The 26546-nt window shown below is 44.1% G+C and overlaps 2 protein-coding genes across 5 annotated transcripts; one reads left to right on the top strand and one right to left on the bottom strand.

The window, feature by feature from the left end:
- Positions 1-1056: 1056 nt before the first annotated feature.
- Positions 1057-18424, bottom strand: fdxacb1 (ferredoxin-fold anticodon binding domain containing 1). 4 transcript variants are annotated; one of them, XM_038779224.1, is made up of 6 exons: positions 17288-18424; positions 14854-15041; positions 8815-8971; positions 6326-6529; positions 4840-4998; positions 1057-2407 (listed from the first exon to the last, which is right to left on the bottom strand). In XM_038779224.1, the coding sequence occupies exons 2-6, from the start codon at positions 15026-15028 to the stop codon at positions 1204-1206; spliced, it is 1899 nt and encodes a 632-aa protein (XP_038635152.1). In that variant the 5' UTR covers positions 15029-15041; positions 17288-18424; the 3' UTR covers positions 1057-1203. The 4 variants fall into 4 exon arrangements, with proteins under 4 accessions (XP_038635152.1, XP_038635149.1, XP_038635150.1 ...); XM_038779221.1 differs by lacking the exon at positions 17288-18424 and adding an exon at positions 15838-16625; XM_038779222.1 differs by lacking the exon at positions 17288-18424 and adding an exon at positions 16094-16625.
- On the top strand, positions 18323-24980 carry c19h11orf1 (chromosome 19 C11orf1 homolog). The gene is made up of 3 exons (XM_038779225.1): positions 18323-18405; positions 22004-22067; positions 24411-24980. The coding sequence occupies exons 1-3, from the start codon at positions 18361-18363 to the stop codon at positions 24842-24844; spliced, it is 543 nt and encodes a 180-aa protein (XP_038635153.1). The 5' UTR covers positions 18323-18360; the 3' UTR covers positions 24845-24980.
- The last annotated feature ends 1566 nt before the right edge of the window (positions 24981-26546 follow it).

Raw genomic sequence — 26546 nt, 5'->3', positions numbered from 1 at the left:
TAGGTAGGATGCTCTTTCGGAGGGTTGGTGCAGACTCAATGGGTTGAATGGCCTCCTTCTGCACTGTAGGCATTCTATGGATAAATCGATTGTGCCCTGCAACATTGTCAGTGTGCCATCTTTTGTTTGAGATGCTAAATTATTGGGGTGTATTTTCACAATCCCCTTGCAGTACTCAAAGGGCAGGGGTGTTCTCCTGCTCTGTGGACCAAAACACCTCTCTCAACGAACATCACCATGAAGATTATTTTATTATTCATTTAATTCCTTCTTATGAGATCAGGCAGCAATTTTCCAACACATCAGCGGCCACTACACTTAAAATTAATTGTCCTTCAAGTGTGATGCTGTGTTCCAAGGAATAATGCTAAGATGCTCTAATTGGATGCATCATTCTTTCATTCGAACCTACCTTGTACTCTATGGTGCAGGAATAAATTACAGTACCAATACACAGAAGCGTACAGCCCAGAGGAGGACTTGTATCCACTAACTGTGCATCTCGTTACTCGATCAATACAAAACCGATCCCACTGGCCTGCATTATTCTCTGCCTTCCTCAAAATATGCAATGGCCTCTGCTTCAACTTGCCCCAAGGAAAATTTTCAACAATTGCCAGGGTAAAAAAAAAACCTCACCCAACCTCTCTCCTCACTGTACCATCTTTTATCTGCATATATATTACTTTTGTGCACAGAATGCAATGTAAATGCTTTAAATTACCTTACAGGGATGTTTTTGTACTGCTTCATCTTCAATCAATCTCTCTACTCATCTGAAGCACAAATCAAATTCTAAGAGCTTATATGACTCAGTTAATAAGTGAGACACATTTAACATTGGAGGGGAGTTTATTCCCCACACCAAAATGTTGTTCGTGTGATAATTTTAATCTCACGTTCACTTCAACTGTGAAAATTCGGCAGTACATTCATCCTTCCAAATTTGGTTTACATCTGGACAACATTTTGAATTAATCAAAGGTGACATATTCTTGGGTGTGAGTAGTAGCAAGGGATGTTTGAGGTGATGAATTAAACCCATGGAACAAGAAGCAGATTGCAAATATTGATGTTTATTTGCTGATGTGTAATTTGTCCTTCAAACATAGCTGGTATCAATAGCTAAGTATGTGATGTGCCAATCCCGCACTGCAAGGGGTTAAAATAAAACACGTTTCAAACAATTGGTCCAATTTATTTTCATCTGAGAGTTACTTTAAAGCTTTTCTCCAGTTCATCTCGAAGACGCAATTGCATTTCCAATGCTTGTTGATATGACAGTGCCTTGTCGCACGACTGGTATGTTAGCCTGTAACAGTAACTCATACGTTTGGTTTCAGCATGACAGAAACTGTCAATCAGCTTCAATTCTTTCACTGAATCCCTGCTTACTCGCCTTACAAGAGCATGGAGTGTCAATTCATCTGGTTTCTCATCCCCATCAAGCCAGAAGCTGACATCGTGTGAATAGGAGGGCGGGTAGAGTGAGAATTCACAAAAGGGTTTCAATTCTGTTGCACTAATCTGGTTTAGGAAGCGTTCATCGAATGTCCATAGCATTCTCCAATCATTTATGTGATACAGTACCATGGATAGAAGGTCAAGATTTATGGAAGTAATACAGATACTTAGTTCATTGTTATCCTGTTTATGAGGAATACAAACCAATTTTGCAACAGTTAGATCAGTAAAGTCTGGGTGGTTCATGTCTCGAAAACAAACATTCCAGCTTTTTCCACTGACCTCTTCTTTAAAGGTGATGGATCCTAAGCTCGTGTCCACAGAAGCAGTAGTACTTGATGCTGACTTTACAAGAAATGAAATGGCTCTCTCCACAGAGTATATAAATAAGCCTAAAATGTCTGCCGTTGTTTTGTCACTACAAGCCCCAACTAAAACCATCTCATGGAATGCTGGCATAGTTTGTGGGGAAATCAGACACTTCCTGAAAACAGTGCCACTGACCACATAGATGACTCCAGTTCTGAAGTCTGGTCTTTGCAAAACATTGTGCACACATCCTGTCAGAGTAGGCCGAAGGCAGTACCTCCTGCAATCCTCGCTCATGTCAGGGACTCCAGCCTGGTTCATTATACGGCAGCCCGCATTCTGCCCAGTCTTGTTCCCCAGCCTCAGATCAGACACTGGCATGGAAACGTCACAGCATTGAGCATCGGCCACATGTACACGTTCAGTACTTCTCGATTTGCCCTCTTGACAGCTGGAACAGCTCACCCAATAAAGCTCAGCCCGACAAATGGCGTCATCACACTGAAGGCATGGTTTTGAGAACAGGGGGAAGTTGTCCTCCAGTTCCTGGACATTCGCCATATCCGAGATCTGCTTTCTCAACAACTCGTTAATGATATTTACAGGATGGTTTGAACCTTTCTGAAGAAAATTCCTGCAATGATCAAAAACTCCATTAGAACAATCATAAAAGGCACATGATTCTCCAGTTCTCAAATAGGGGGGGGGGGGGGGGGGGGGGGGGGGTGCGAGGAGGATGCCAAGAACAAGAGTAATTGCCACAGTCTCACATGAACAGAGGGGCGATCTGTACACAGTGGGCTCTGCATCTCTCAGAGTTGCTTTGAGTGCGTAGTAACAGATTATTGATACACCAGTAGCTCTGATAGCTCGTATCCATAGAACATAGAACAGTACAGCACAGAACAGGCCCTTCGGCCCTCGATGTTGTGCCAAGCAATGATCACCCTACTCAAACCCACGTATCCACCCTATACCCGTGACCCAACAACCCCCCCTTAACCTTACTTTTTAGGACACTACGGGCAATTTTAGCATAGCCAATCCACCTAACCCGCACATCTTTGGACTGTGGGAGGAAACCGGAGCACCCGGAGAAAACCCACGCACACAGGGGGAGGACGTGCAGACTCCGCACAGACAGTGACCCAGCCGGGAATCGAACCTGGGACCCTGGAGCTGTGAAGCATTTATGCTAACCACTATGCTACTGTGCCCATCCACTTCTAGAAATTAGTGAGAATGCAAGCATCTAACCAGAGCTGAGCTGGCCACATAATCCACCTCCTCTAGCTACGCGAGGCTGCAGGTAAAGTGCAAGACATTTTGGTGGAATCTACTCAGTCCTATCTGAGCAGAGATCCTTGAAGCAGTTGTCAGATTGAGGAACACATGACTGAAGGCAAGTAAGCACTTGCACCTCTCTCAGTTTAATTACTACCCACCCCTCCCACACCTCGGTGGGGAGATTTTTAATCATAGATAGGCCTTTTGGAAGAGGCGCATGGTGAGCACTCGCCATCTGAACAACAAGGTTAAGGGGGGGTTGTTGGGTTACGGGTATAGGGTGGATACGTGGGTTTAAGTAGGGTGATCATTGCTCGGCACAACATCGAGGGCCGAAGGGCCTGTTCTGTGCTGTACTGTTCTATGTTCTATCCAATAGAAAGACAGCAAAAGTAACAGCAAAAGTGCTGGAAAAACTCAGCCGGTCTGGCAACATCTGAGGGGAAAGAGAGAAACGGAACTAATGTTTCGGGTCCAATCCAATATGTCTCTTCTTCAGAACGGAGAGGTAGGAATGTGATGGGGTTCAGGGCAGCACGGTGGCGCAGTGGATAGCATTGGGACTACGGCGCTGAGGACCCGGGTTCGAATCCCGGCCCTGGGTCACTGTCCGTGTGGAGTTTGCACATTCTCCCCGTGTTTGTGTGGGCCTCGCCCCCACAACCCAAAGATGTGCAGGGTAGGTGAATTGGCCACGCTAAATTTCCCCTTAATTGGAAAAAAAATAATAATTGGGTACTCTAAATTTATTTTTAAAAAGGAATGTGATGGGTTTTATACTGTTGGAAAAGAGGAAGTAGCAGGTGGAACAAAAGAGAAGTTCAGAGACAGGTTAGAAAGTGGGGAAGAATAAATGACAAAGATGTCATGCAACACAAGGCAAAGGGAGTGATAATGATAACATAAAGACACAAAGCATTGGTCCATAGGTGTTAATAGTAGAATAAAGATCAGCACTGTCTGTCAAAAGTAATGAACAGGAAAAGATTAATGACCATCCTTGGCAACAACTCAATGCTTAAAAAAGGGAACTGAAGGTAAAAATGCATCAAAGAGATAAGAAAGCCTATAAATTGGGGAGTGAAATAATTGTTTTGAATCCCTGTAACACTTTTCTTCTCTTCAACGAATGCACTTGCTTGCACAACACTTTTCTAAAGACATTCTCCTGTTTCCTGGTAGAAATATTAAAGGAGGAAATTTATCAAACCAGAATAAAAAGTTATTATTCATTTGTAAGTGAACTTAAAGTGAACAAATCAGATGGTAATCAGGCGCCGGAATGTGGCAACTAGGGGCTTTTCACAGTAACTTCATTGAAGCCTACTTGTGACAATAAGTGACTCGATGGGCTGAATGGCCTTCTTCTGCACTGTAAATTCTGTGTCATTCTGTGATTCATTTCATAATATGAAATAACAGATGTTTGGGAATGTCATGAGGCTGTCAGAGTTTCCCAGGAAATTACCATACATTTAATGGAAGTTCTTGAGCTCTCCGACAAAGCCAATTTTTTGTAGGTCTAACATGTGTAATTAGTTAAATATTTTAGACTAAAACAGTATAAATGGGACCTCTGGGTCAAACCTTTTCTGACTACAAAGCGAGTAATTCTAGCCATGTGAGTGAACCTGTTCTCTGTGCTATTTTAATGGTAATGTTATCCAGTTGATATTGTTGGCTAATAATACACCACACAATTTTACAAGTTATTTTCCTTCTATTTTGATCTGTCACCGTCTCTGTAAACTTCTGCAATGTATAGTTCCATGACTGCACCTGTTTATCTTTTCAACAAGTTCCTCAGGAATGTGGAAGGAACAGTGCTCACTCCCAATCATGGTTTCCATAACAACTGGCTTCATCTCGTTGAAGGGCTGGCTTCTCGTGAACACGTGGGTCAGAGCTAGGTCAACATCGAAGGATTTATCTTGACTCCTGAAAGAAAAATGCACTCCTTTCACAAGGGAAGGATTGTAATCAAAGCGATTTGAGAAATGTGCTCCTCATGACTGCATGTGGATACATTAAATGAGAGCTTTAGCTTCAACGTCAACATTGTCAGCATGACAAGTGGTTGCGAGATGCATATATGAGGATTTACCCACATTATGTAGGCTGATTCTTTAGTATAGAGCTGAGGGCGTGCAGCATTGCCGAATGAGATGTTAAAGCAATGCATGATCTGGTGGGTGGTTAAAAAAATCCCAGAATGTCCTGGTCAAAATCTATCCGACCTAAAAATGAATCTCGTTTAGTGTGGCATTTGCCTCATATAGAATAGCTGCTCTGTTCACTGACTGCGTAGGGGAAAGCATTGTATAAATGCAGATCTATTTTAAAGATGGCACGGCGACATAGTGGTTTGCACTGTTGCCTCACAGCTCCAGGGACCCGGGTTCAATTGCGGCCTCGGGTGACTGTGTGGAGTTTGCACTTTTTCCCTGTGTCTGCGTGGGTTTCCTCCGGGTGCTCCGATTTCCTCCCATTGTCCAAAGATGTGCAGGTTAGGTGGATTGGCCGTGCTAAATTGCCCCAAAAGGTTAGGTGGGGTTACTGGGTTACGGGGATAGGGTGGAGATGTGGGCTTAAGTAGGGTGCTCTTACCGAGGGCCAGTGCAGACTGAATGGGCTGAATGGCCTCCTTCTGCTCTGTAAATCCCATGATTCTACCGCATCCAGATATGGTGACATTCGATCAGCATTTTACACTATTCAATAAGAGCTTTACAGAGAATTCAATCTGCAGGTGGGGAGGGGGGAATTTTAATGCAAGCATTTCAGATACATCTGTTAACATCGCCTTTTTAAACAGTGGACAATGACATTTCAAATGTTGGTGCTCAAATCACCAAATGTCATCTACAGCATTGAGTGTTATGATAATGAAATGGCTACCACTTTCTGAAGGTACCTGAACCAGCATTTTTTTTTTTTAAATTTAGATTACCCAATTATTTTTTCCAATTAAGGGGCAATTTTAGCGTGGCCAATCCACCTACTCTGCACATTTTTGGGTTGTGGGGGCGAAACCCACGCAGACACGGGGAGAATGTGCAAACTCCACACGGACAGTGACCCAGAGCCGGGATCGAACCTGGGACCTCGGCGCCGTGAGGCAGCTGTGCTAACCACTAGGCCACCGTGCTGCCCAACCAGCATTTATAGTTCACTTCACAGATATCAGGAATAACAAAAACCACATTCAGACACTATACACGGATGCAAAATACATTGCGCACCGATTCTCCTACTATTCACCTACCTGTACCCAGTGCTTGTGTAGCCATAATAATGTGTGCAATCAAACGGCAGCACTTCACTCAAAACGAACCCGGCCCTCGCAGCCATGGCGACAATTTGCCAGCTGTTGTGCCATTCCCGTGTTGGGTGATCAGCAGCGGTCCCACCCTGACCCCTGCACAGGGTGACATGGACATCACCTTGGGTGGTTACAATACCTGCGCAACTGAAAAAGAAACAAACCCCACAACAATATTATTACCACCCTGGGCGAAGCAAATAGCATGGCCAAACCAATGATTCACTGCCCGACTGTCGTCACCGGTTTAACCCGAGGATTATGAAGAGAAGCAAAAGGCTACATTATAGAAGCATGAGTTACATTGTTTAAATCGGGAAAGCTAGGTGAAGGGCGGGTTAGCTCAGTTGGCTCAATCCCTGTAATGGCTGAGGTAGCACTTGAAGCTGACTAGATTTTATTATTAAGTTACAGACAACGAGGAAACTACTTAATAATAATAATCGCTTATTGTCACAAGTAGGCTTCAATGAAGTTACTATGAAAAGCCCCTAGAGCAGGGGTGGGCAAACTTTTCCGTGCAAGGGCCACATTCAGAAATTCACAATTTTAAAGGGCCGCATAGTATATTAAGTAAAATAATTACTTCACCCGGTTATGATTCTGGGTGCCTCATATAGAACATAGAACAGTACAGCACAGAACAGGCCCTTCGGCCCTCGATGTTGTGCCGATCAATGATCACCCTACTCAAGTCAACGTATCCACCCTATACCAGTAAGTAACCCAATAGCCCCCCCCACCCCCACCCCCATTAACCGTAAAAAAAATTTTTTTTTAAAAAATGACTTGGTGGGCCGCATTAAGACCTTTGGCGGGCCGCATGCGGCCCACGGGCCGTAGTTTGCCCACCCCTGCCCCAGAGAGAGGGGCTTTTGAAGAGAGAGGGAGAGCTTACAGGCCAATGCCAAAAAGGTGGCTGAAGTAGGACAATGGATCAGTGATTTGGTGGTGTGAAGCTTAGATTTCAAATGCTTGATGACTGTAGAAGCAGACCGGTCTTCTCTCTCTCTCTCTGCCCATTTAAGCCACTGCAGGATGTTACTGGGTTCTGATTGTGAAAACGGAGCTGGCCTCCAACTGCAACTCCCAGACAGAATCAGAGAATTTACAGCGCAGAAGGAGGCCCTTCGGCCCATCAAGCCTGCACCAGCCCTTGGAAAGAGCACCCTACCCAAGCCCACAACTCCACCCTTACCCCGTAACCCAACCCAACCTTTTTGGACGCGAAGGGCAATTTGGCATGGCCAATCCATCTGACCTGCACATCCCCCTTGGGAATGTCTAACAATTCTACCTAATTGGTGTCAGACCAGATGTTTTTATAACCTCTCAGTTTATTCCTTTTGTCATTGTCGATCATTCGCAGGAAAACCTAGCCATTGCACCATACCAATGTGTGCTGAACTCTTAATTGTCATATTAAAAATAATATGAGTAAATAAACTCCATATTTATAAGTGTATGCATAGGGATGGAGTGGGCAACATAAAAATCTGTTTTCCAGTTCAACAGCCTTTTGGATAATCAATGGCCATTGGTTGGAGAGAATTTGATGTTATAATGAAGATATATATGTTCTTACATTTTAATGACAGGTGACCTTGTGCTTCTCATGACCTCAGGCAGTCCTCACGTGCTTTACAACCAACCAATTAAGTAGATTTTAAACATAGTCATGTTGTATTACAGGATCATGGCAGCCATTAGCAGCAGTTAGTCCTTATTCTATTCAGCATCTCTGATCATAGTTTTCTCATCTTTTTTTAATAATATGACTTGGCAAAATTCTATTTACTAGTCACACATTTCAGTTCCAAACATGCATCTTCCAAGTTTGATCTTTTTCCAGAGATTACCACCTTCCCAACATATACTCGTATTGTTCACTCACAAACAATGTAGATGGCGATGCAATCTCATGACTTCTCCATTACCGACACTGTCATTGTCCACACACGTTAACCAAAGTTGACATGGGGCTGGAGGTCAGTTGTGAATGAGTTTCGATCACAGGTTGGAGCCCCACTCAAATTTATCTGACTCACTCGAGCAAGCTAACTTCATTCTCAAGCAGGTTATTTGACATTCATCTCCGATAGTGGAAAGCTATTGCCTGACACTTTACCTACTTCCTAGTTGAGTGAATTAAGTCTTCAAAGAGATTTATCCCTGTGATCTCCCCGCCCCCCCCCTCCCCCCGCCTTTTCTATTGTTAAAATCCCTCACCCCCACATGTACCGCAGTTTCAGAAATATGCAAACTGTCTGCAAATGTAGATTTTGAAATCGGTCTAAATACACATAAAAAAACAGGAATCAGCGTTGCCCACACGTCCCAATCAGGTACATTGCAATCATTCCACATTAAGCAGAAAATTGTTTAATCTAACACTGGACATGTGGACTTTGATATGTGACTTCAGAACGCACCTCAGAAAAAAATTAGCCAGTAGCTCTCTGTTCTTTTTCACCCCAGCTTTCCTGCCACAGTGAGGGAAATTGAAGATAATCCTGTCAAGCAGTCTGCTTTTCAAATGGAGACATTGCTGGAGGTTGGTACAATCCACTTGAAAATAAACTTCTGCTCCTGAAGGATAATGGGCAAGGGTTAATTTGCTGTAGCAACTGGTTCCTGTCCATATTTATTATGTGACAGGTTTTGAGCATCACTGAAACCCGTTTCATTAACCATACAAAGTGGATGGGACTATGTTTACCAAACATATTATTAATCCTCAAAACTGATGACAGGTACGCCTTCTCATGTTGCATCCATCTCCAAGGTTACAATATACAACCAATTCTTATATTAAAATTAGAGTCATAGAGTTTGCATATTCTCCCCGTGTCTGCGTGGGTCTCACCCTCACAACCTAAAGATGTGCAGGTTAGATGGATTGGCCACGTTAAATTGCCCCTTAATTGGAAATAAAGAATTGGGTACTCTTAAATTTAAAAAAAAATTAGATTCACAGTCATAGAAATTTACAACACAGAAAGAGGCTCTTCGGCCACCATATCTGGGCCGGCCATCAAGCACCTATCTATTGTTTCATAGAGGTTTGTTTCATAGAATTTACAGTGCAGAAGGAGGCCATTCGGCCCATCGAGTCTGCACCGGCTCTTGGACCCTACCCAAGCCCATACCTCCACCCTATCCCCATAACCCAGGAACCCCACCTAACACTAAGGGCAATTTGGACCCTAAGGGCAATTTAGCATGGCCAACCCACCTAACCTGCACATTTTTGGACTGTGGGAGGAAACCGGAGCGAGCACCCGGAGGAAACCCACGCACACACGGGGAGAACGTGCAGACTCCGCACAGACAGTGACCCAGCCGGGAATCGAACCTGAGACCCTGGAGCTGTGAAGCATTTGTACTGCCCACAATGCTACCATGCTGCCCATTTTCCAGCACTTGGTCCTTGCCTTGTATGCTGTGGCATTTCAAGTGTTCGTCTAAATGTTTCTTAAATGTTGTGAGGGTTCCCACCTCTACCACTGTTTCCAGAATTCCAGGTTCCCACCACCCTCTGGGTGAAAAAGTTGTTCCTCAAATCCCCCCTAAATCTCCTCCCTTACCTTGAATCAATGGCTCTGGATATTGATCCCTCTAATAAGGGAAAAGTTTCTTCCTATCTACCCTATCTATGTCCTTTATTATTTTTGTGCAGCTCGATGAGGTCCCCCACAGCCCTCTCTGCTCTAAGGAAAACATTCCCAGCCTAACCAAGCCTTTCTTCAGAGCTGAAATGCTCCTGTCCAGGCAACATCCTGGTGAATCACCTCTACACCCTCACTAGTGCAATCATATCCTTCCTAGAGTGTAGCGACTAGAACAGCATACAGTACAGTCACATTACCATGCCCTGTTATAGATACATAGAAGATAGGAGCAGGAGGAGGCCTTTTGGCCCTTTGAGCCTGCTCTGCCATTCATCACGATCATGGCTGATCATCCAACTCAATAGCCTAATCCTGCTTTCTCCCCATAGCCTTTGATCAGCACGGTAGTATAGTGGTTAGCATAAATGCTTCACAGCTCCAGGGTCCCAGGTTCGATTCCGGCTTGGGTCACTGTCTGTGCGGAGTCTGCATGTCCTCCCCGTGTGTGCATGGGTTTCCTCCGGGTGCTCCGGTTTCCTCCCACAGTCCAAAGATGTGCGGGTTAGGTGGATTGGCCATGTTAAATTGCCCGTAGTGTCCTAAAAAGTAAGGTTAAGGGGAGTTGTTGGGTTAGGGGTATAGGGTGGATACGTGAGTTTGAGTAGGGTGATCATTGCTCGGCACAACATCGAGGGCCGAAGGGCCTGTTCTGTGCTGTACTGTTCTATCTATCTATCCCATTCTCCCCAAGTGCCATATCCAGCAGCCTCTTGAATATATTTAAAGTTTTAGCATCAACTACTTCCTGTGGGAATGAATTCGACAAGCTCACCACTCTTTGTGTAAGAAATGTCTCCTTATTTCTGTCCGAAATGGTTTACCCTGAATCCTCAGACTGTGACCCCTGGTTCTTTTCACAACCATCATTGGTAACATCTTCCCTGCATCTACCCTGTCTAGTCCTGTTAGAATTTTATAAGTCTCTGTGAGATCCCCCCTCATTCTTCTGAACTCCAGCAAGAACAATCCCAACCTAGTCAATATTTCCTCATATGACAGTCCCGCCATCCCTGGAATCAGTCTGGTAAACCTTTGCTGCACTCCCTCGAGAGCAAGAACATCCTTCCTCAGAGAAGGAGACCAAAACTGCACACAATACTCCAGGTGTGGCCTCACCAAGGCCCTGTACAATTGCAGCAACACATCCCTGCTTCTATACTCGAAACCTCTTGCAATGAAGGCCAACATACCATTAGCCTTCTTTACCGCCTGCTGCACCTGCATGCTTACCTTCAGCGAATGATGCAGAAGGACACCAAGGTCCCGCTGCACACTCCCCTCTCCCAATTTACAACCATTCAGGTAGTAATCTGCCTTCTTGTTTTTGCTTCCAAAATGAATAACCTCACACTTATCCAAATTATACTGCATCTACCATTGGTTTGCCCACTCTCCCAACCTGTCCAGATCTTGCTGTAGGATCCCTGCATCTTCATCACAATTCACCCTCCCACCTAATTTAGTATCATCGGCAAACGTTGAGATGTTACATTTTGTTCCCTCATCCAAATCATTAATATATATTGTGAATAGCTGGGGTCCCAGCACCGATCCCTGTGGTACCCCACTGGTTACTGAATAGAATAGAACAGTACAGCACAGAACAGGCCCTTCGGCCCTCAATGTTGTGCCGAGCCATGATCACCCTACTCAAACCCACGTATCCACCCTATACCCGTAACCCAACGCCCCCCCCCCCCCCCCCCCCCCCCCCAACCTTACTTTTATTAGGACGCTACGGGCAATTTAGCATGGCCAATCCACCTAACCTGTGCATACTGGTTACTGAGGTGCTTATTCCCCCTCAATTAGGATTTTCCATTATAATAAGATAAAAGCAAATTTCTGCAGATGCTGGAATCTGAAACAGAAACAGAAAATACTGGACAAACGTAGCAGATCTGACAGCATCTGTGGAGCGAGAAGGGAGTTAACATTTCGAGTCTGGATGACTCTTTGCTGTTTTCCATTGCTAGACGAGTTGTCACCAGTAAGTTCAGCTGTCATATTGCCCACCACAATTACTTCAGAAAAACGACCCACAAGTTTTAATTCTTTTTCTTTTTCTCCTTATTCAGCATTGAATTAGAAGTTTATATAATTATGAATGCAGTATATTCAAATGAACAGTGCTAAAATGGCTACTTTAATCTGAACATTGTCACATCAAGTTGAACCCAAACGCTATATTAAAAAAAAATCAATTTCACTATAATTGTCCTGTTGTTAATTAATTTATTGTTGTTCTGTTTCCTATGTTTCAGTGAAGAAAAAAAGTAGATATCTCTTTTGTGACTGATTAATCCTTAACGTGTCTGGGGTGGGAGAAGAGCTCAATGGCACTTCCATTAAACTGGTTCCAACTGATGATTGAACTGTAGCACAACCTTGTGATTAAGTCAATTTAAGCAGGAAATTTACTTCTTGTTCCTTTCTTTAAAAAAAATAATTTTTTTTTTAGAGTAACCAATTCTTTTTGTCCAATTAAGGGGCATTATAGCGTCGCCAATTCACCTAACCAGCACATCTTTGGGTTGTGGGGGTGAGACCAACACAGACAAGGGGAGAATGTACAAAACTCCACACAGACAGTGGCCGGAGGTTGGGATCGAACCCGGATCTTCGGCGCCGTAGATAGCAGTACTAACTACTGGGCCACCGTGCTGACCCTTAAGTAGGAAATTTAACAAATTGTCGCAATAAAACCCAAGGCACAAATAATTCACAATCCATCTTCTTAGAACTGAATACCTCCTTCATAAACTGATAAGTAAAACCTTGTCTGCATAGTTGGTACAAACATCGAACAAAAGTATTTAAATTAAACTGACCGTTGTTTTGTTTTTATAAATTTAGAGTACCCAATTCATTTTTTCCAATTAAGGGGCAATTTAGCGTGGCCAATCCACCTACCCTGCACATCTTTGGGTTGTGGGGGCGAAACCCACGCAAACACGGGGAGAATGTGCAAACTCCACACGGACAGTGACCCAGAACCGGGATGAAACCTGGGACCTCGGCGCCGTGAGACTGCAGTGCTACCACTGATCCACCGTGCTGCCCTAACTGACCGTTGTTTACCACACGTCTCAATTCTCACGATCTGCAACCCAGCAATAGTTAAAAACAGAAAATGCTGGAAATACTCCGCCTGTCGAACAGCCGAGAGAAAAAGAGAGTTGATATTTCAGGTCGATGACCTTTCATCTAAGTTTAAAATGCAACAGGTCTTGCGCAAGTACAGATGAGGCAGAGGTAAGAGGACAAAGGTGACAAAAGGGATGATGGCACAAGGAAAGAAAGGGTCATAATGGAAGGAAGGAATATAAGGTGGATCGAGAGGAGGTGCAACTTGCAACAGCAGAATCACTACTGGTCGCTTCTTGACACTCTCATAGAAACATAGAAAATCTAATGGAGGTATATAAGATGATAAAAGGTATTGACAAAGTAGACGTATAGCGGATGCTTCCTCTTGTAGATTAAATTAAAACAAGAGGTTATAGTTTTAGGATAAGTGGTAGCAGATTTAAAACAGAGATGGGGAGAAAATACTTCTTTCAAAGGGTCGTGAGTCTGAGGAATTGACTGCCGGGACTTTGAGTAAGTTTGAGGAGATAGACAGAATTTTAATTAGTAATGGGCTGAAGGATTATTGAGAACCGATAGGAAGTGGAGTTGAGGCCGAATGGAGATCAGCCATAATCATGTTGAACGGCGGAGAGGGCAGAGAGGCTGAATTACCAACTCCTGCCCCTAATAATAATAATAATGTTTATTGTCACAAGTCGGCTTACATTAACACTGCAATGAAGTTACTGTGAAAAGCCCCTAGTCGCCACATTCCGGCGCCTGTTCGGGTACACAGAGGGAGAATTCAGAGAGCAGGTGTAGGTCATTCGGCCCATCGAGCCCAGAGTCTAGAAATCTATTTATCTACTTCCTTCTTTAAAATATATTCAGTGATTTTGCCTCCACAGCCTTCTGTGGTAGAGAATTCCACAGGTTCAACAATATCTGGGTGAAGATATTTCTCCTCATCTCAGTCCTAAATGACCTATCCCGCATCCTCAGACTATGACCCTTGTTCCAGACTCTCCAGAGGAAGCAACATTCCTGCACCCAGTCTGTCCAGTCCTGTCCGAATTTTATACGTATCAATTAGATCCTCTCACATTCTTCTAAATTTCAATAAATACAGGCCCATTTCAAAGCCAAAACTATTGCAGATTTGAACTGGAAGTTACGTGATAAAGTAACATGGCATGAAAGCCAGTGTTTTCTTTAACTCTTTTGCAAAGTTTCTAAATGAATAACTAACATTATATGACTTTTCACCGAAGCATCATGACTTGCAAATAATTAATTTGGATAAAAGATGCTGTCAAACATCCACCAGCCTTTCTTTGTCAGAGCTGCTATGCGCTCGTGGGCAGCACGGTAGCACTGTGGCTTCACAGCACTGGAGTCCCAGGTTTGATTCCCATTTGAGTCACTGTCTGTGCGGAGTCTGCACTTTCTCCCTGTATCTGCAAAGGTTTCCTTCGGGTGCTCCGGTTTCCTCTCACAGGTCCCGAATGTCGCGCTGTTAGGTGAATTGGACATTCTGAATTCTCTCTCTGTGCACCTAAACAGGTGCCATAGTGTGGCAACTAGGGGACTGTCACAGTCGTCATTGCAGTGTTAATGTAGGCCGACTTGCGACAATAATAAATATTATTATTAAATGTTTATTTCAGATTTATTTGCAGTTTTCTTTTATCACACCCACTGCATTCATCTTTAGTGATGCTTCCTTACCTTTTTCTAACAGGAGGGCGATATTCTTGACTGCATTTTTATGCTTCACTATTTCTTTTTCACTTTCGTAGCAGGTTGCAATGATCCGGGTGTTTCTGTCCACACCATCACACAGTTCAGCAGCAAAGGAAAAATTCCCCTCTCCCACAAGCAAGGTGCTGCCTCCCTGTTTCATTCCTTATTCGAGCCTGGGGAGACAATACCAGTCAAACATTTCAGATGCCCTCTTCAATAAATTAAAAATCATGCAAACTCAAACTGGTCTGCCCATCACTGATGAGTTGCCAGTGATGGAACCTTTATTCGTCACTCATTCCTTTCAGCTACCTTTTTGTTTTCGATTCCCTCCATGGCCTCTCTTCCTCCCAAACTCTGGCATTAATTCATCCACCCCTACATCCTCCCTCAGACCTCGGAGTCCCCTACAATTCTGGCCTCTTAAGCATTTTAAATTGGTCCACCATTGACTGCCCTACCTTCAGTTACGTTCCGGAATTCCCTCCCTAAACCTCACCGTTTCTCCCACTTCTCCTTAGGTAATTTGGACATTCTGAATTCTCCCTGTGTACCCGAACAGGCGCTGGAATGTGGCGACTAGGAGCTTTTCACAGTAACTTCATTGCAGTGTCAATGTAAGCCTACATCTGACAATAAAGATTATTGAAAAATGAAAATCACTTATTGTCACAAGTACTTCAAATGAAGTTACTGTGAAAAGCCCCTAGTCGCCACATTCCGGCACCTGTTCGGGGAGGCTGTTACGGGAATTGAACCGTGCTGCTAGCCTGCCTTGATCTGCTTTCAAAGTCAGCGATTTAGCCCTGTGCTAAACCAGCCCCATATTTATTAATTCATTCATTCATTAAAAAGCTGCCCCTTTGACCCAAGTTTTTTGGGCACACCCTTCCTGGTGTCATTTTATGCGGCTCATGTCAAATTCTATACGATGCCACTCCTGCGAAACACTTTGGGGTGTTTTATTACCTTAAAAAGGTGCAATATAAATGAAAGTTGTTGCTGAATGTGGCCCTTATCAGGCTGAAGATTGTTAACCCCGCACAAAAATGCAGAACACTTGGTAGCTCACACAGCCAGGCAGCATGGGGTTCACCCAGCTCCATTGCAACATGGTGAGGTCTGCAGCGCACAGTCTCCCTCCACTTCTCATGAAAGACCACTAGCTCACTCCTTGCCCCCTGTGCAACATTGCCATGGTGCCACGCTGGCCCGGTTAGTGTACCCGCGGGATAGAATCGGCTGGCTTGCTGTGTGCGGTTGGGTTCAGTCCCTTGCAGCGACACTTCCTCCTCCGCAGCCCCGTCGGCCTTTCGCTCTCCTCGAAGCAGAGCAACCTTCAATGCATCTCCCAGCAAAAAGCGAAAACAGGCGGCAGCGCAAACAGAGAAGCCACCGGGTGCCAGCTGCCAGCTGCGGGACTCCCCCGACAGCTCTGCCACCCCACTTACTGCTGGAGTCTGTCTCCAATCCGTCCCAACACCTCACCCGCAGGAAAAACAGCGACACAAGCCACTTGTGGTGAAGCTACTAAAGGACAACTCAACCCACATTGCCTCTTCCTCATTGCCTATTCTTCCCTCTACCTGTAATCCCCAAACCACTTCATTTATTACTCTTCACTCGATTATTCCCAGCCGAACTATTTTCTATTAATTCTTTGTGTTTTAAAAAATAAAATCCATGTAGGTTCCTCATCCTTAAGTCCAACTGCCTTTTAAGGACATGGCTGCACAGTGTTTAGCACCGTTGCCTCACAGTGCCAGGGACCCCGGGTTTAATTCCAGTCTTAGATGACTGTGTGGAGTTTTCACCTCCCCCCTCCCCCGTGTCTGCGTGGGTTTCCTCCGGGTGCTCCAGTTTCCTCCCCCAGTCCAAAGATGTGCAGGTTAGATGGATTGGCCATCTTAAATTGCCCTTTTTTGCCCAAAGATGTCCACGTTAGTTGGAGGAGTGGACCTAGGTAGGGTTCCCTTTCAGAGGATCGGGACACTCAATGGGCCGAATGGCGTTGTAGGGATTCTATTCTCTGGTTCTACTTTTATTGCAGCAGCTTTCATCACCTTTCCAGATAGCTGACACAGTAGCACAGTGGTTAGCACTGTTGCTTCGCAGCGCCAGAGACCTGGGTTCGATTCCCTGCTTGGATCACTGTCTGTGCAGAGTCTGCACGTGTTTCCTCCGAGTGCTCCGGTTTCCTCCCGCAAGTCCCGTAAGACGTGCTTGTTAGGTGAATTGGACAATCATGAATTCTCCCTCAGTGTTCCCGAACTGGTGCCGGAATGTGGCAACTAGGGGATTTTCACAGTAACTTCACTGCAGTGTTAATGTAGGTTACTTGTGACACTAATAAAGATTATTATTATTACGATGTTCTTGAGCACAAGAATTCTCTGAAAGATGAGAGACACAGACATACCCCACGACAAGTTTGCTCTTGGCACAAGACCAACAGGTCGCCCACATCTGCTATCCTACTGGGTCTGCAAGCGAGAGTTCAAGGTGACCGGGATCGGAGTTGATGCACAGGACGTCCTGCCTGCTGACAAGCAGCCAGGAAGGAGCTTCAGAAAAAGCAGAGGACAAAAGAAATAAGCAGGGGCTGGAAAACATTGCCCCTCAGAAAAAAAACATGTCAATCTCGAGCTAATGCTATTCATCTTTGCCAGCTGTGGAAAGGGCTGCCACTCACGAATCAGCCTTTAGAGCTACAACAGACCATTTTCAATACAGTGGTGACCAACACTCTGGGTGCAGTCCATTTTCATTTTCATTTTCATTTCATTTCATTTCAGCATCTCTCTGAGAGGGATAGATGCCTAACCGTAACCTTCTCTGTTCCAAGGAGAACATTCCTAACGTTTCCAACCTCTCCTCATACATTAAGTCCCTCCATAGAATCCCTACAATGCAGAAGGAGGCCATTCGGCCCATCGAGTCTGCACCCATCCTCCAAAAGAGGACTCTACCAGATGTTGCCTGGCCTGCTAAGTATTCCCGGCATTTTCTGTTCCCAATATCATGGAATGTAGAGTCACTGATGTTTTAGATTTCCAGAACTATCAGCGTAATAAATAATCAGAGTGAATCAACACGTGTCTTAGTTCAGATGGATCATCTAAAGAGATATTTGGTTGTCCTCAATTGGAGATCAGCGTGTGACTCATTTTGCTGGCTCTGTGATGTAATTTGCAAAAGAACTAGGGACTAGGGCAGTCATTACACACATGTTACCAAGGCAACCGATACATCATTGCTCAGGTTAATTGGGGAGCCATCACCCAGAAACAGAGAGAGAGAGAAAGAGAGAGAGCACTTGTGCCCTGACTAGACCTCCAAATAACCACCATGGCAACCAAAAACCAGCAATTATTTTTCTCAGACAACAATATATGCCCAATTTACCAGAATCGTTTGCGCGATATGTATAATCCTGACGGGGATAACCGCTATACTACGCAAACACTCATAGGAAAGTGGTACGAAGAGAGGATGGGGATCGATGAAATCAGGAAAATGAAGACTTTATCAACGCAGGTAATCAGTTTTTAACTTGGCTTCCTTCCTTGCTGCAAACTTGTTTAGTGGCTCCAGAGGATTAACTATTCACTTCCTTTCTCTGAATTAAAACAGAATTCTGAGAAGAAATTGTCCGGCAGTGGGGGGAGTGGTGTTTTCCATAAAGCTTACAACTCTACGCATTGTTACGACACCCTGGGCTAGTGCGCGGCCAATTCTATCCCTATTTGATCCGGAGTCGCAACATAATTGTTGTATTGTGAGGAAAGGCTGAGGGACTTGAGGCTGTTTTCGGTAGAGAGAAGACGATTAAGAGGTGACTTAATAGAGGCATACAAGATGATCAGAGAATTAGATAGGGTGGACAGTGAGAGCCTTTTTCCTCGGATGGTGATGGCTAGCAGGAGGGGACATAGCTTTAAATTGAGGGGAGATAGATATAGGACAGATGTCAGAGGTAGGTTCTTTACTCAGTAGGGGTGTGGAATGCCCTGCCTGCAACAGTAGTGGACTCGCCAACATTAAGGGCATTTAAATGGTCATTGGATAAACATATGGATGATAATGGAATAGTGTAGATGGGCTTTAGATTGGTTTCACAGGTCAGCGCAACATTGAGGGCCGAAGGGCCTGTACTGCACTGTAATGTTCTATTGCTCTATATTATAATCGAAATGAACAAATCCCCAAAGTCTCTGGTCTTTTGCTGCCGAATAACTACAGTCAACAGATTTGTAAATTTGAACGCAAAAATTTTTTAAAACAACAATAACTATAATTAAATATGCAGCAAATACAACTGGTTAACTATTATTTAATTCTAACCCGCCTCCCCTCTTTAACTTGTCCCCGCCCTCTATACACACACACACACACAAGTCAAACAACCAAACACAGATGAAAAAAGAGGGTGCAAAAATCATGATGAAAGTTAAAGGTGAATGGTCTTTGTTTCAGACGGTTGTCTTCCAGTACACCTTTCTTCAGTCTAGTCTCTCAGATTAAGGTTTTTGCTTTCAGTCTGTAATGGTTTTCACTGCAGATTCATCCAGGTTTTCTGCAGGTTCAGAGACCAGCAGATAGGCAGTATTTCTGGAGAGGGGGATAGAGAGATAGAAACTCACAGCTTCTTATCTGAGTGTCCAGGATCCAATTGTCCTTTCCTTGATTCTCTGAAAACAATCCCACTCGGGTAGGATCCAATCACCGCCTGTCGCTGGACAGAATATGATATTTTACCAATTCACTGGCCACCAGTCAACCAAGCAAATTAAATCCCTCCAATCTCTCTCAGGTGTGAAAAAGTCTGAATTCTGCTGTTTAAAAGATTTATCCCCAATGCAATGTTGTCTATTTTGCAACTTTTTGAATTCCTCACTTCCTCTGCTTGACTTTAAGGCAAATGCCCATTAAATATCCATGGATTAAAAAAATGATAACCACAAAGTAAAAGAATTTGGAAATAAGGGAATCAACGGGAAGGACCCTTACAATATAAAAATTAATGTTCATATTTTTTGAGAATTGCAGGATTTATCCTGGGTCTGTAGAATGAAAGGTGATCTTATTGAAATGTACAAGATTCTGAAGTGGCTGGTCAGGGTGGACAGTGGGAGATTGTTTCCCCCTGGCTGGGAAACCTGGAACAGGGTGAGGGGAGCACAGTCTGAGGCTGATCATTTTGGACTGAGAAGGGGAGAAACCTCTTTACTCAAAGAATTGTGAATTTTCTATCCCGTTCGGGTGGTGGAGGCTCCACGTTACACTGAGATGGCAGCTTTTGGTCAAGGGGTATCAGGAGTGGGCATTAAAATGGAGTTGAAGCGATCAGCCATGATCATATTGAATGGTGGTGCAGGCTTGAGTGACTGGACCATAAGATCAACTCCTGCTCTTCGCATCCTATGTTCTTATTTGGCTATGTTAGCTGCATATCGATGGCAGCACTCTTGCAGAGTCCCAGAGTCCCAAAAATCTAGGCCAGCATTCCAGCACTGTACTGAGATAGAAGAAGAGCAAGGGGAGTTGTCTCATAGCCCAGGCCAATATTTATCCCTCTACGCAAGAGAATAGGGTTAAAGGTAGTGATAGAGTCAGGCAGAGACTGAACATGGTTGAGCATGGATGGAGAACGTACGACCAGCCTTTGACCTAGTAGATACTGGCATCCTAGAATGATTTTTGAAACTATGGCTCAGATTTTGCGGTGGTAAGTCAGCATTCAGTATTATTTCTCCACTGAGACTGACAGCAAATTTGAGAGTCTAGTCTGCAAATATGCAAAGATAGAAATCAGGACGTAATTCTATGGATGTCCAGAGGGTGTGCTGTTGAGCCCCCTCCACACGGACAGTGACCCAGAGCCGGGATCGAACCTGGGACCTCGGCACCATGAGGCAGCAGTGCTAACCACTGTGCTGCCCTCAAGAATACATTCTTGCTGGTTCTGTATCGCGTGGTGTACAGTAACGTCAGAAGAGTGTTTGCATGGGGTTTGGGCAGATCACCATTTTGATTGTATGAGCAACACCCTTAGTAAACCTCTCATTGTGTTTTACAAAAATCCAGAGGGTGGGCATCTCCATACCTTTCCTCTTTGTGGCAACAAAGAAATATAACAAATTACTTATCGGCAATCATGTCCAATTCAAGTACAAAATAGTCCGCTCAATTCAAAATCGCTTAGCTCATGTCAGCAACATTCACATCACACACGTGCCAGACAATAGCCACCTCCAACACGAGATAATCTCAATATCTCACCTTAACATTCAATGGTATTTCCATCACTAAATCTTCACCATTAGCATCCTGGGAGTTACGAATGACAAGATACTGAACTGAATTAACCGTATAAATACTGTGGCTACAAGAGCAGGAACTCTGTGCAGAGTAATTCACCTTCTGACTCCCCAAAGCCTACCCACAAGGAACAAGTCAGGAGAGTTATGGAATACGCTCCACTTTTCTGCTCCAACAACACCCAAGAATTTCAACACCATCCAGGGCAAAACAACCTGTCTAACTGGCACCTAATCCACCAACTTCGAAATTCACTACCTCCACCACCGACGCACAGTGGCACTATTGTGTACTATCTACAAATGCACTGCAGCAACTCAACAAGCCTCCTTCAGCAACACCTTCCAAGCTCACAACCTCTACCGCCTAGAAGGACAAGGATAGCAGGTGAATGGAAGCACCACCACCAGCAAATCCCCTTCCATGTCGCACACCATCCTGATTTGGAACTGTACCCTTTACTGTCAGTGGGTCAAAATCCTGGAACTCCCTTCCTAACAGAACTGTGGGTGTACCCACAACACATGGACTGCAGTGGTTCAAGAAGGCACTCCCCCACCACCTTCTCAAGGGCAAGAAGGGATAGGCAATCAATACTGGCCCAGCCAGCGATGCCCACATCACATGAATGAATGAAAAAAACCTGACAATCTTTTGTCTCTGATATTTCGTTTCTTTGTGCTATTTCTTGGTGCTTAATTTAATTGATAGGAACATTAAACCTTTCATAGCACAAAAATGCTGACATTCCCAGGAGTAGAAAGTATTAGATAAACACAAGAATTATTCATATACTTAGCTTGTTTTATTGCAGTACGAACACGTCTATCGTACGATATATGGGGATTCCTATAACAAAGCAGAGAAACATCGTGCATGTAAGTGATATTGGATGATTGACCATACACTTAAAAATGTAAGCAAATAACAGTCAACCACGCATGTACCTCTGATTGCAATCAAAGAGATCCGCTTTACTGGTGCTAATTACAAGGCCATTGTATTTTGAATTTGTAATGTTCATCAAGTTTCTCCGAACTGTCACAATTAACTTTTATTTGATCAGTGAGTGTCAACCTATATGAAACCTTGGCATTCCTTGGGTCAGTAGAGCATTGACTGAGTGAGTGACCACTAATGTTGAAACTGAGGGTGAAACTGGCAAGGAGAATTCTGGTGTTCAAAGAGCTGAGGGAGTGTGTGCTGTGATAAAAGGCATAAATAAAATAAGTTGGGGAAGGGCCAGGGAGGGAATTGGAAACAAGAGTTCGGAGTTTTGAAATTGGCACAGTGGGGCAAGAGACATTTGTGGCACTTAGAGACAGTGGGAGTACCTCAAATGCATTGAACACGCATCACTAAACCTTCACTTTAATGCATCAAAATCATTGCTAGAGTGTAAAATGCATCAGGAATATGTGCAGATACTATATTTGCTCGGCAAGTATGTCAATTGTTATAACATGCGGCTCTGAGGCATTAGGTAATATGGTGTGACAGTAACAGTGTCAGTGACCTACAGGAAAATATATTTAGTGCCTTAGAATTATAGAGTCATAGAGGTCTAAAGCACAAACAAGGTCCATCACGTCTGCACCCGTCAGAAATATCCATCTAACATTTCTAATCTCACTTTCCAGCACTTGGCATACAAGCACAGACTTGTACGCCTTGGCATCGCAAATACTTCTTAAGTGTTATGAGGGTCTCTGTCAAAAACTCCAAACTCCATCACCCTCTGGGTGAAAAAGCCTTTCCTCACATCCCCTCAAAAACCTCCTCCCTCTTACCTTAAATCTATGCCCCCTGACCACTGATCCCTCCACCAAGGGGAAAAGTTTCTTCCTGTCTACTCTATCTATGCCCCTCGTAATTTTATACATCTCAATCATGTCCCCCCCTCAGTCTCCTCTGATCCAAGGAAAACAATCAAAGTCTGTCCAATCTCTCTACATAGCTAAAACTCTCTTGCCCAGGCAACACTTTGGTAAATATGGTTGACTCTTAAATACCCTCAGAGACGGGCAATAAATGCTGGCTCAGCAAGCGACACCCACATCCCATGAACGGGAAAAAAAAAATTCCTCCACCCTTTCCAGTGCTATCACATCCCCCTCATAATCCCGATTCCAGAACTGCGCACAATACTCGAGCTTTGTACCCTCTAATTGGTTGAATGATATCAACTAAATAAATCTGAACGAATAAGGGAGTTAAGACAAATTATAGAGGATTAGAGAAAGATTGGTGTTGAGAACTGATGCAACAAATAGTACCTACAAACTGAACTATTTATGCAAAACAATAATGGCCCCACAAGGCTGAATTAGGTATTAAACCAAAAGCTTATGCCATGGGTCCATTTGAAGACCTGATGTGGAGATGCCGGCGTTGGACTGGGGTGAGCACAGTAAGCAGTCTTACAACACCAGGTTAAAGTCCAACAGGTTTGTTTCAAACACGAGCTTTCGGAGCACTGCTCCTTCCTCAGGTGAATGGAGAGGTATGTTCCAGAAACATTTATATAGACAAAGTCAGAGATGCCACACAATGCTTGGAATGCGAGCATTTGCGGGTAATCAAATCGTTACAGATCTAGAGATAAGGGGGGGGGGGGGGGTGATCCCAGGTTAAAGATTCACACCTCTTTAACCAGGGATCACCACCTATCTCTGGATCTGTAACGATTTGATTACCCGCAAATGCTCGCATTCCAAGCATTGTCTGGCATCTCTGACTTTGTCTATATAAATGTTTCTGGAACATACCTCTCCATTCACCTGAGGAAGGAGCAGTGCTCCGAAAGCTCGTGTTTGAAACAAACCTGTTGGACTTTAATCTGGTGTTGTAAGACTTCTTACTCCATTTGAAGAAGCATTGATTTCAGAACTTAGAAGGTGCTGAAGATATCAGTGGAAGTCCACAGATCTCAGTGCCTTAATTAGTGATATAACTCTTTAACTTGGCTCTCCAAATCAATTTCCCCACCCCATCCCCATTTATTTATATATGTGAGGCACTGAATTTCAATCTTTGAGGTCGTTCAGATTATGTGATTTAAGAGGTACATGTGAGGTACTGTCAGCTATATTCTTCTCTGTATGTCTGCAATTATACTTTGCAATGCTGAACCTTTCCTTACTGAGGAATGTATGACAAAAATAGGTTAACACGAAAGAAACGTTTAACCCCGCTGTGTGTCAAACGATTCTTTCCTCCAGATTTTAGAACGGAGCCTCATGTTTATCCCACACACCAACCAGAATTGGACCCTCCTCATACCAAAACATTCGCAAAGAGCTGTTATATGCTGGACTACCTGGATCCTGCACTCCTGTTAAACCCTCCCTCCTGCACCGACTTGAACACTGAGAAAAACGAGCAGCTACAGTATTGTGGACCCCCTGCTCCATCAGATGCAGAGGAGACTGCAGAGAAGTATGAGTTATGTGGCTCCTACATCCCTCTAAATCCCAGCTCACTGACAGATGCGATGAAAAGCCAGACGTGGGAAGTTCCCGGATTTTGTGGATATCATCTCCCTACAAAGTATCCTTTAGGACTGTGCACAGCAAGGTTTTGTGAACCCTGCAGGTCTACAGTAGCTCCTTCAGGACCAGACCTGGCTGCTTGTTGCGCGCCTTCCATTCCTTGAACCGTGAACTTGTTCACGTGATCAGTGAAGGACCAGAAGGAGAAAAACTGCAAGAGAATAAAAAGAGATCTTTCGGGTTTTTCTCTGAAGAGTGGACTGAAATGGCTCATTAATAAACAGGGAATGATATACCTTATGTGCTGACGTATGAGATTTATTTACTATGTAAACAATTTGTGACTGAGCCCATGACAACCGTCAGGAACAAGTTGTGACCGTATAAGGGAATGATGTGGAGTGATGGAATGAGGAACACAATCCACTAAGAAGTGTCAGACTATTACATATTTTGAGCAGGAAACAGTGAGTTAAATAATCTGCAACAGGAGTGGGTTACTTCATAAATTCCACCTGTTTCAAAGATGTTTGCATTTGTGTTCCTGCCATGAATGGGATAAAGAGATTCATAATCCATCATAGAAAATTGCATAAAACATAAATTTACCATTACCGTGGAGATTTGGTAACTCGGATTATTGATCGCTTTAAACTAAAGTTCTGATGTTAAACGAATCAGAAGCTAACAATTTGCCTGATTGTTGTTGAGGATGTTATGCAGTAAAACTGGACTAAATTTCCCTGCTTCAAAGCTTGAAGTTATAATTCATTGGCGAAAATGTATGTATATATTTTAACAGTGATCATAACTGAAGGTTGTGAGTTAAATTATTTTGTTAATGTTAAACCTATATATCACGAAGAGCTGTGCATTCTTGCTAAGGCTACAATAAGAGATGTGTAGCAAACTCTGCTGTAGTTCTCTGCTGTTGGTTCACCATCCATCCACGTTCAGCTGGGAGGGTAAGCTTGAGGGTCTGGGTGACCTACTCCTGCTTCTATTACCGATGATATTGAAGGCAATGAATAGGTTCTGTGACTGGCCTACTGACACGCAGGGACAGGGGAGAGAGTCCTGGACCTAATAAGGGCCGGCACAGTAGCACAGTGGTTAGCACTGTTGCTTCACAGCACTAGGGACCCAGGTTCGATTCTCGGCTTGGATCACTGTCTGTGTGGAATCGGCACAATTTCCCCCTGTCTGCGTGGGTTTCCTCCGGGTGCTCCGGTTTCCTCGCTCAAGTCACGAAAGGCGTGCTTGTTAGGTGAATTGGACATTCTGAATTCCCCCTCTGTGTACCTGAACAGGTGCCGGAGTGTGGCGACTGGGGGATTTTCACAGTAACTTCATTGTAGTGTGAATGTAAGCCTACTTGTGACACACATATAATTTACATAGAACTTACAGTGCAGAAGGAGGCCATTCGGCCCATCGAGTCTGCACCAGCTCTTGGAAAGAGCACCCTACCCAAGGTCAACAACTCCACCCTATCCCCATAACTCAGTAACCCCACCCAACACTAAGGGCAATTTTGGACACTAAGGGCAATTTATCATGGCCAATCCACCTAATCCGCACATCCTTGGACTGTGGGAGGAAACCGGAGCACCCGGAGGAAACCCACGCACACACGGGGAGGATGTGCAGACTCCGCACAGACAGTGACCCAAGCCGGAATCGAACCTGGGACCCTGGAGCTGTGAAGCGATTGTGCTATCCACAATGCTTCCGTGCTGCCCTTATTATTATTATGTATCTGGGCTAAGGTAGTATCATTTGAACTGAGATCATTTGTGAGATATTGATTTATCTTAAAAGTAGTTAAAACTGAATGCTGGAAATCTCAAATAAGAACAGAAAAAG

This window comes from Scyliorhinus canicula, chromosome 19 (assembly GCF_902713615.1).
Source record: "Scyliorhinus canicula chromosome 19, sScyCan1.1, whole genome shotgun sequence".
Lineage (NCBI taxonomy): Eukaryota > Metazoa > Chordata > Chondrichthyes > Carcharhiniformes > Scyliorhinidae > Scyliorhinus > Scyliorhinus canicula.
The sequence above is the reverse complement of the archived record's forward strand: the minus strand, read 5'-3'. Positions and strand labels throughout refer to the sequence as shown.

What these genes read in the sequence shown, in the direction of transcription:
- fdxacb1 (XM_038779224.1), bottom strand. Translation starts at nt 15,028, where the DNA reads ATGAAACAGGGAGGCAGCACCTTGCTTGTGGGAGAGGGGAATTTTTCC. An exon ending in CGCCCTCCTGTTAGAAAAAG is followed by an intron (nt 8,972 to 14,853) that starts GTAAGGAAGCAT and finishes ATTATCCTTCAG; the next exon opens with GAGCAGAAGTTTATTTTCAA. An exon ending in TACACAAGCACTGGGTACAG is followed by an intron (nt 4,999 to 6,325) that starts GTAGGTGAATAG and finishes TTTTTCTTTCAG; the next exon opens with GAGTCAAGATAAATCCTTCG.
- c19h11orf1 (XM_038779225.1), top strand. Translation starts at nt 18,361, where the DNA reads ATGGGGATCGATGAAATCAGGAAAATGAAGACTTTATCAACGCAG. An exon ending in TGAAGACTTTATCAACGCAG is followed by an intron (nt 18,406 to 22,003) that starts GTAATCAGTTTT and finishes GTTTTATTGCAG; the next exon opens with TACGAACACGTCTATCGTAC. An exon ending in AGCAGAGAAACATCGTGCAT is followed by an intron (nt 22,068 to 24,410) that starts GTAAGTGATATT and finishes TCTTTCCTCCAG; the next exon opens with ATTTTAGAACGGAGCCTCAT.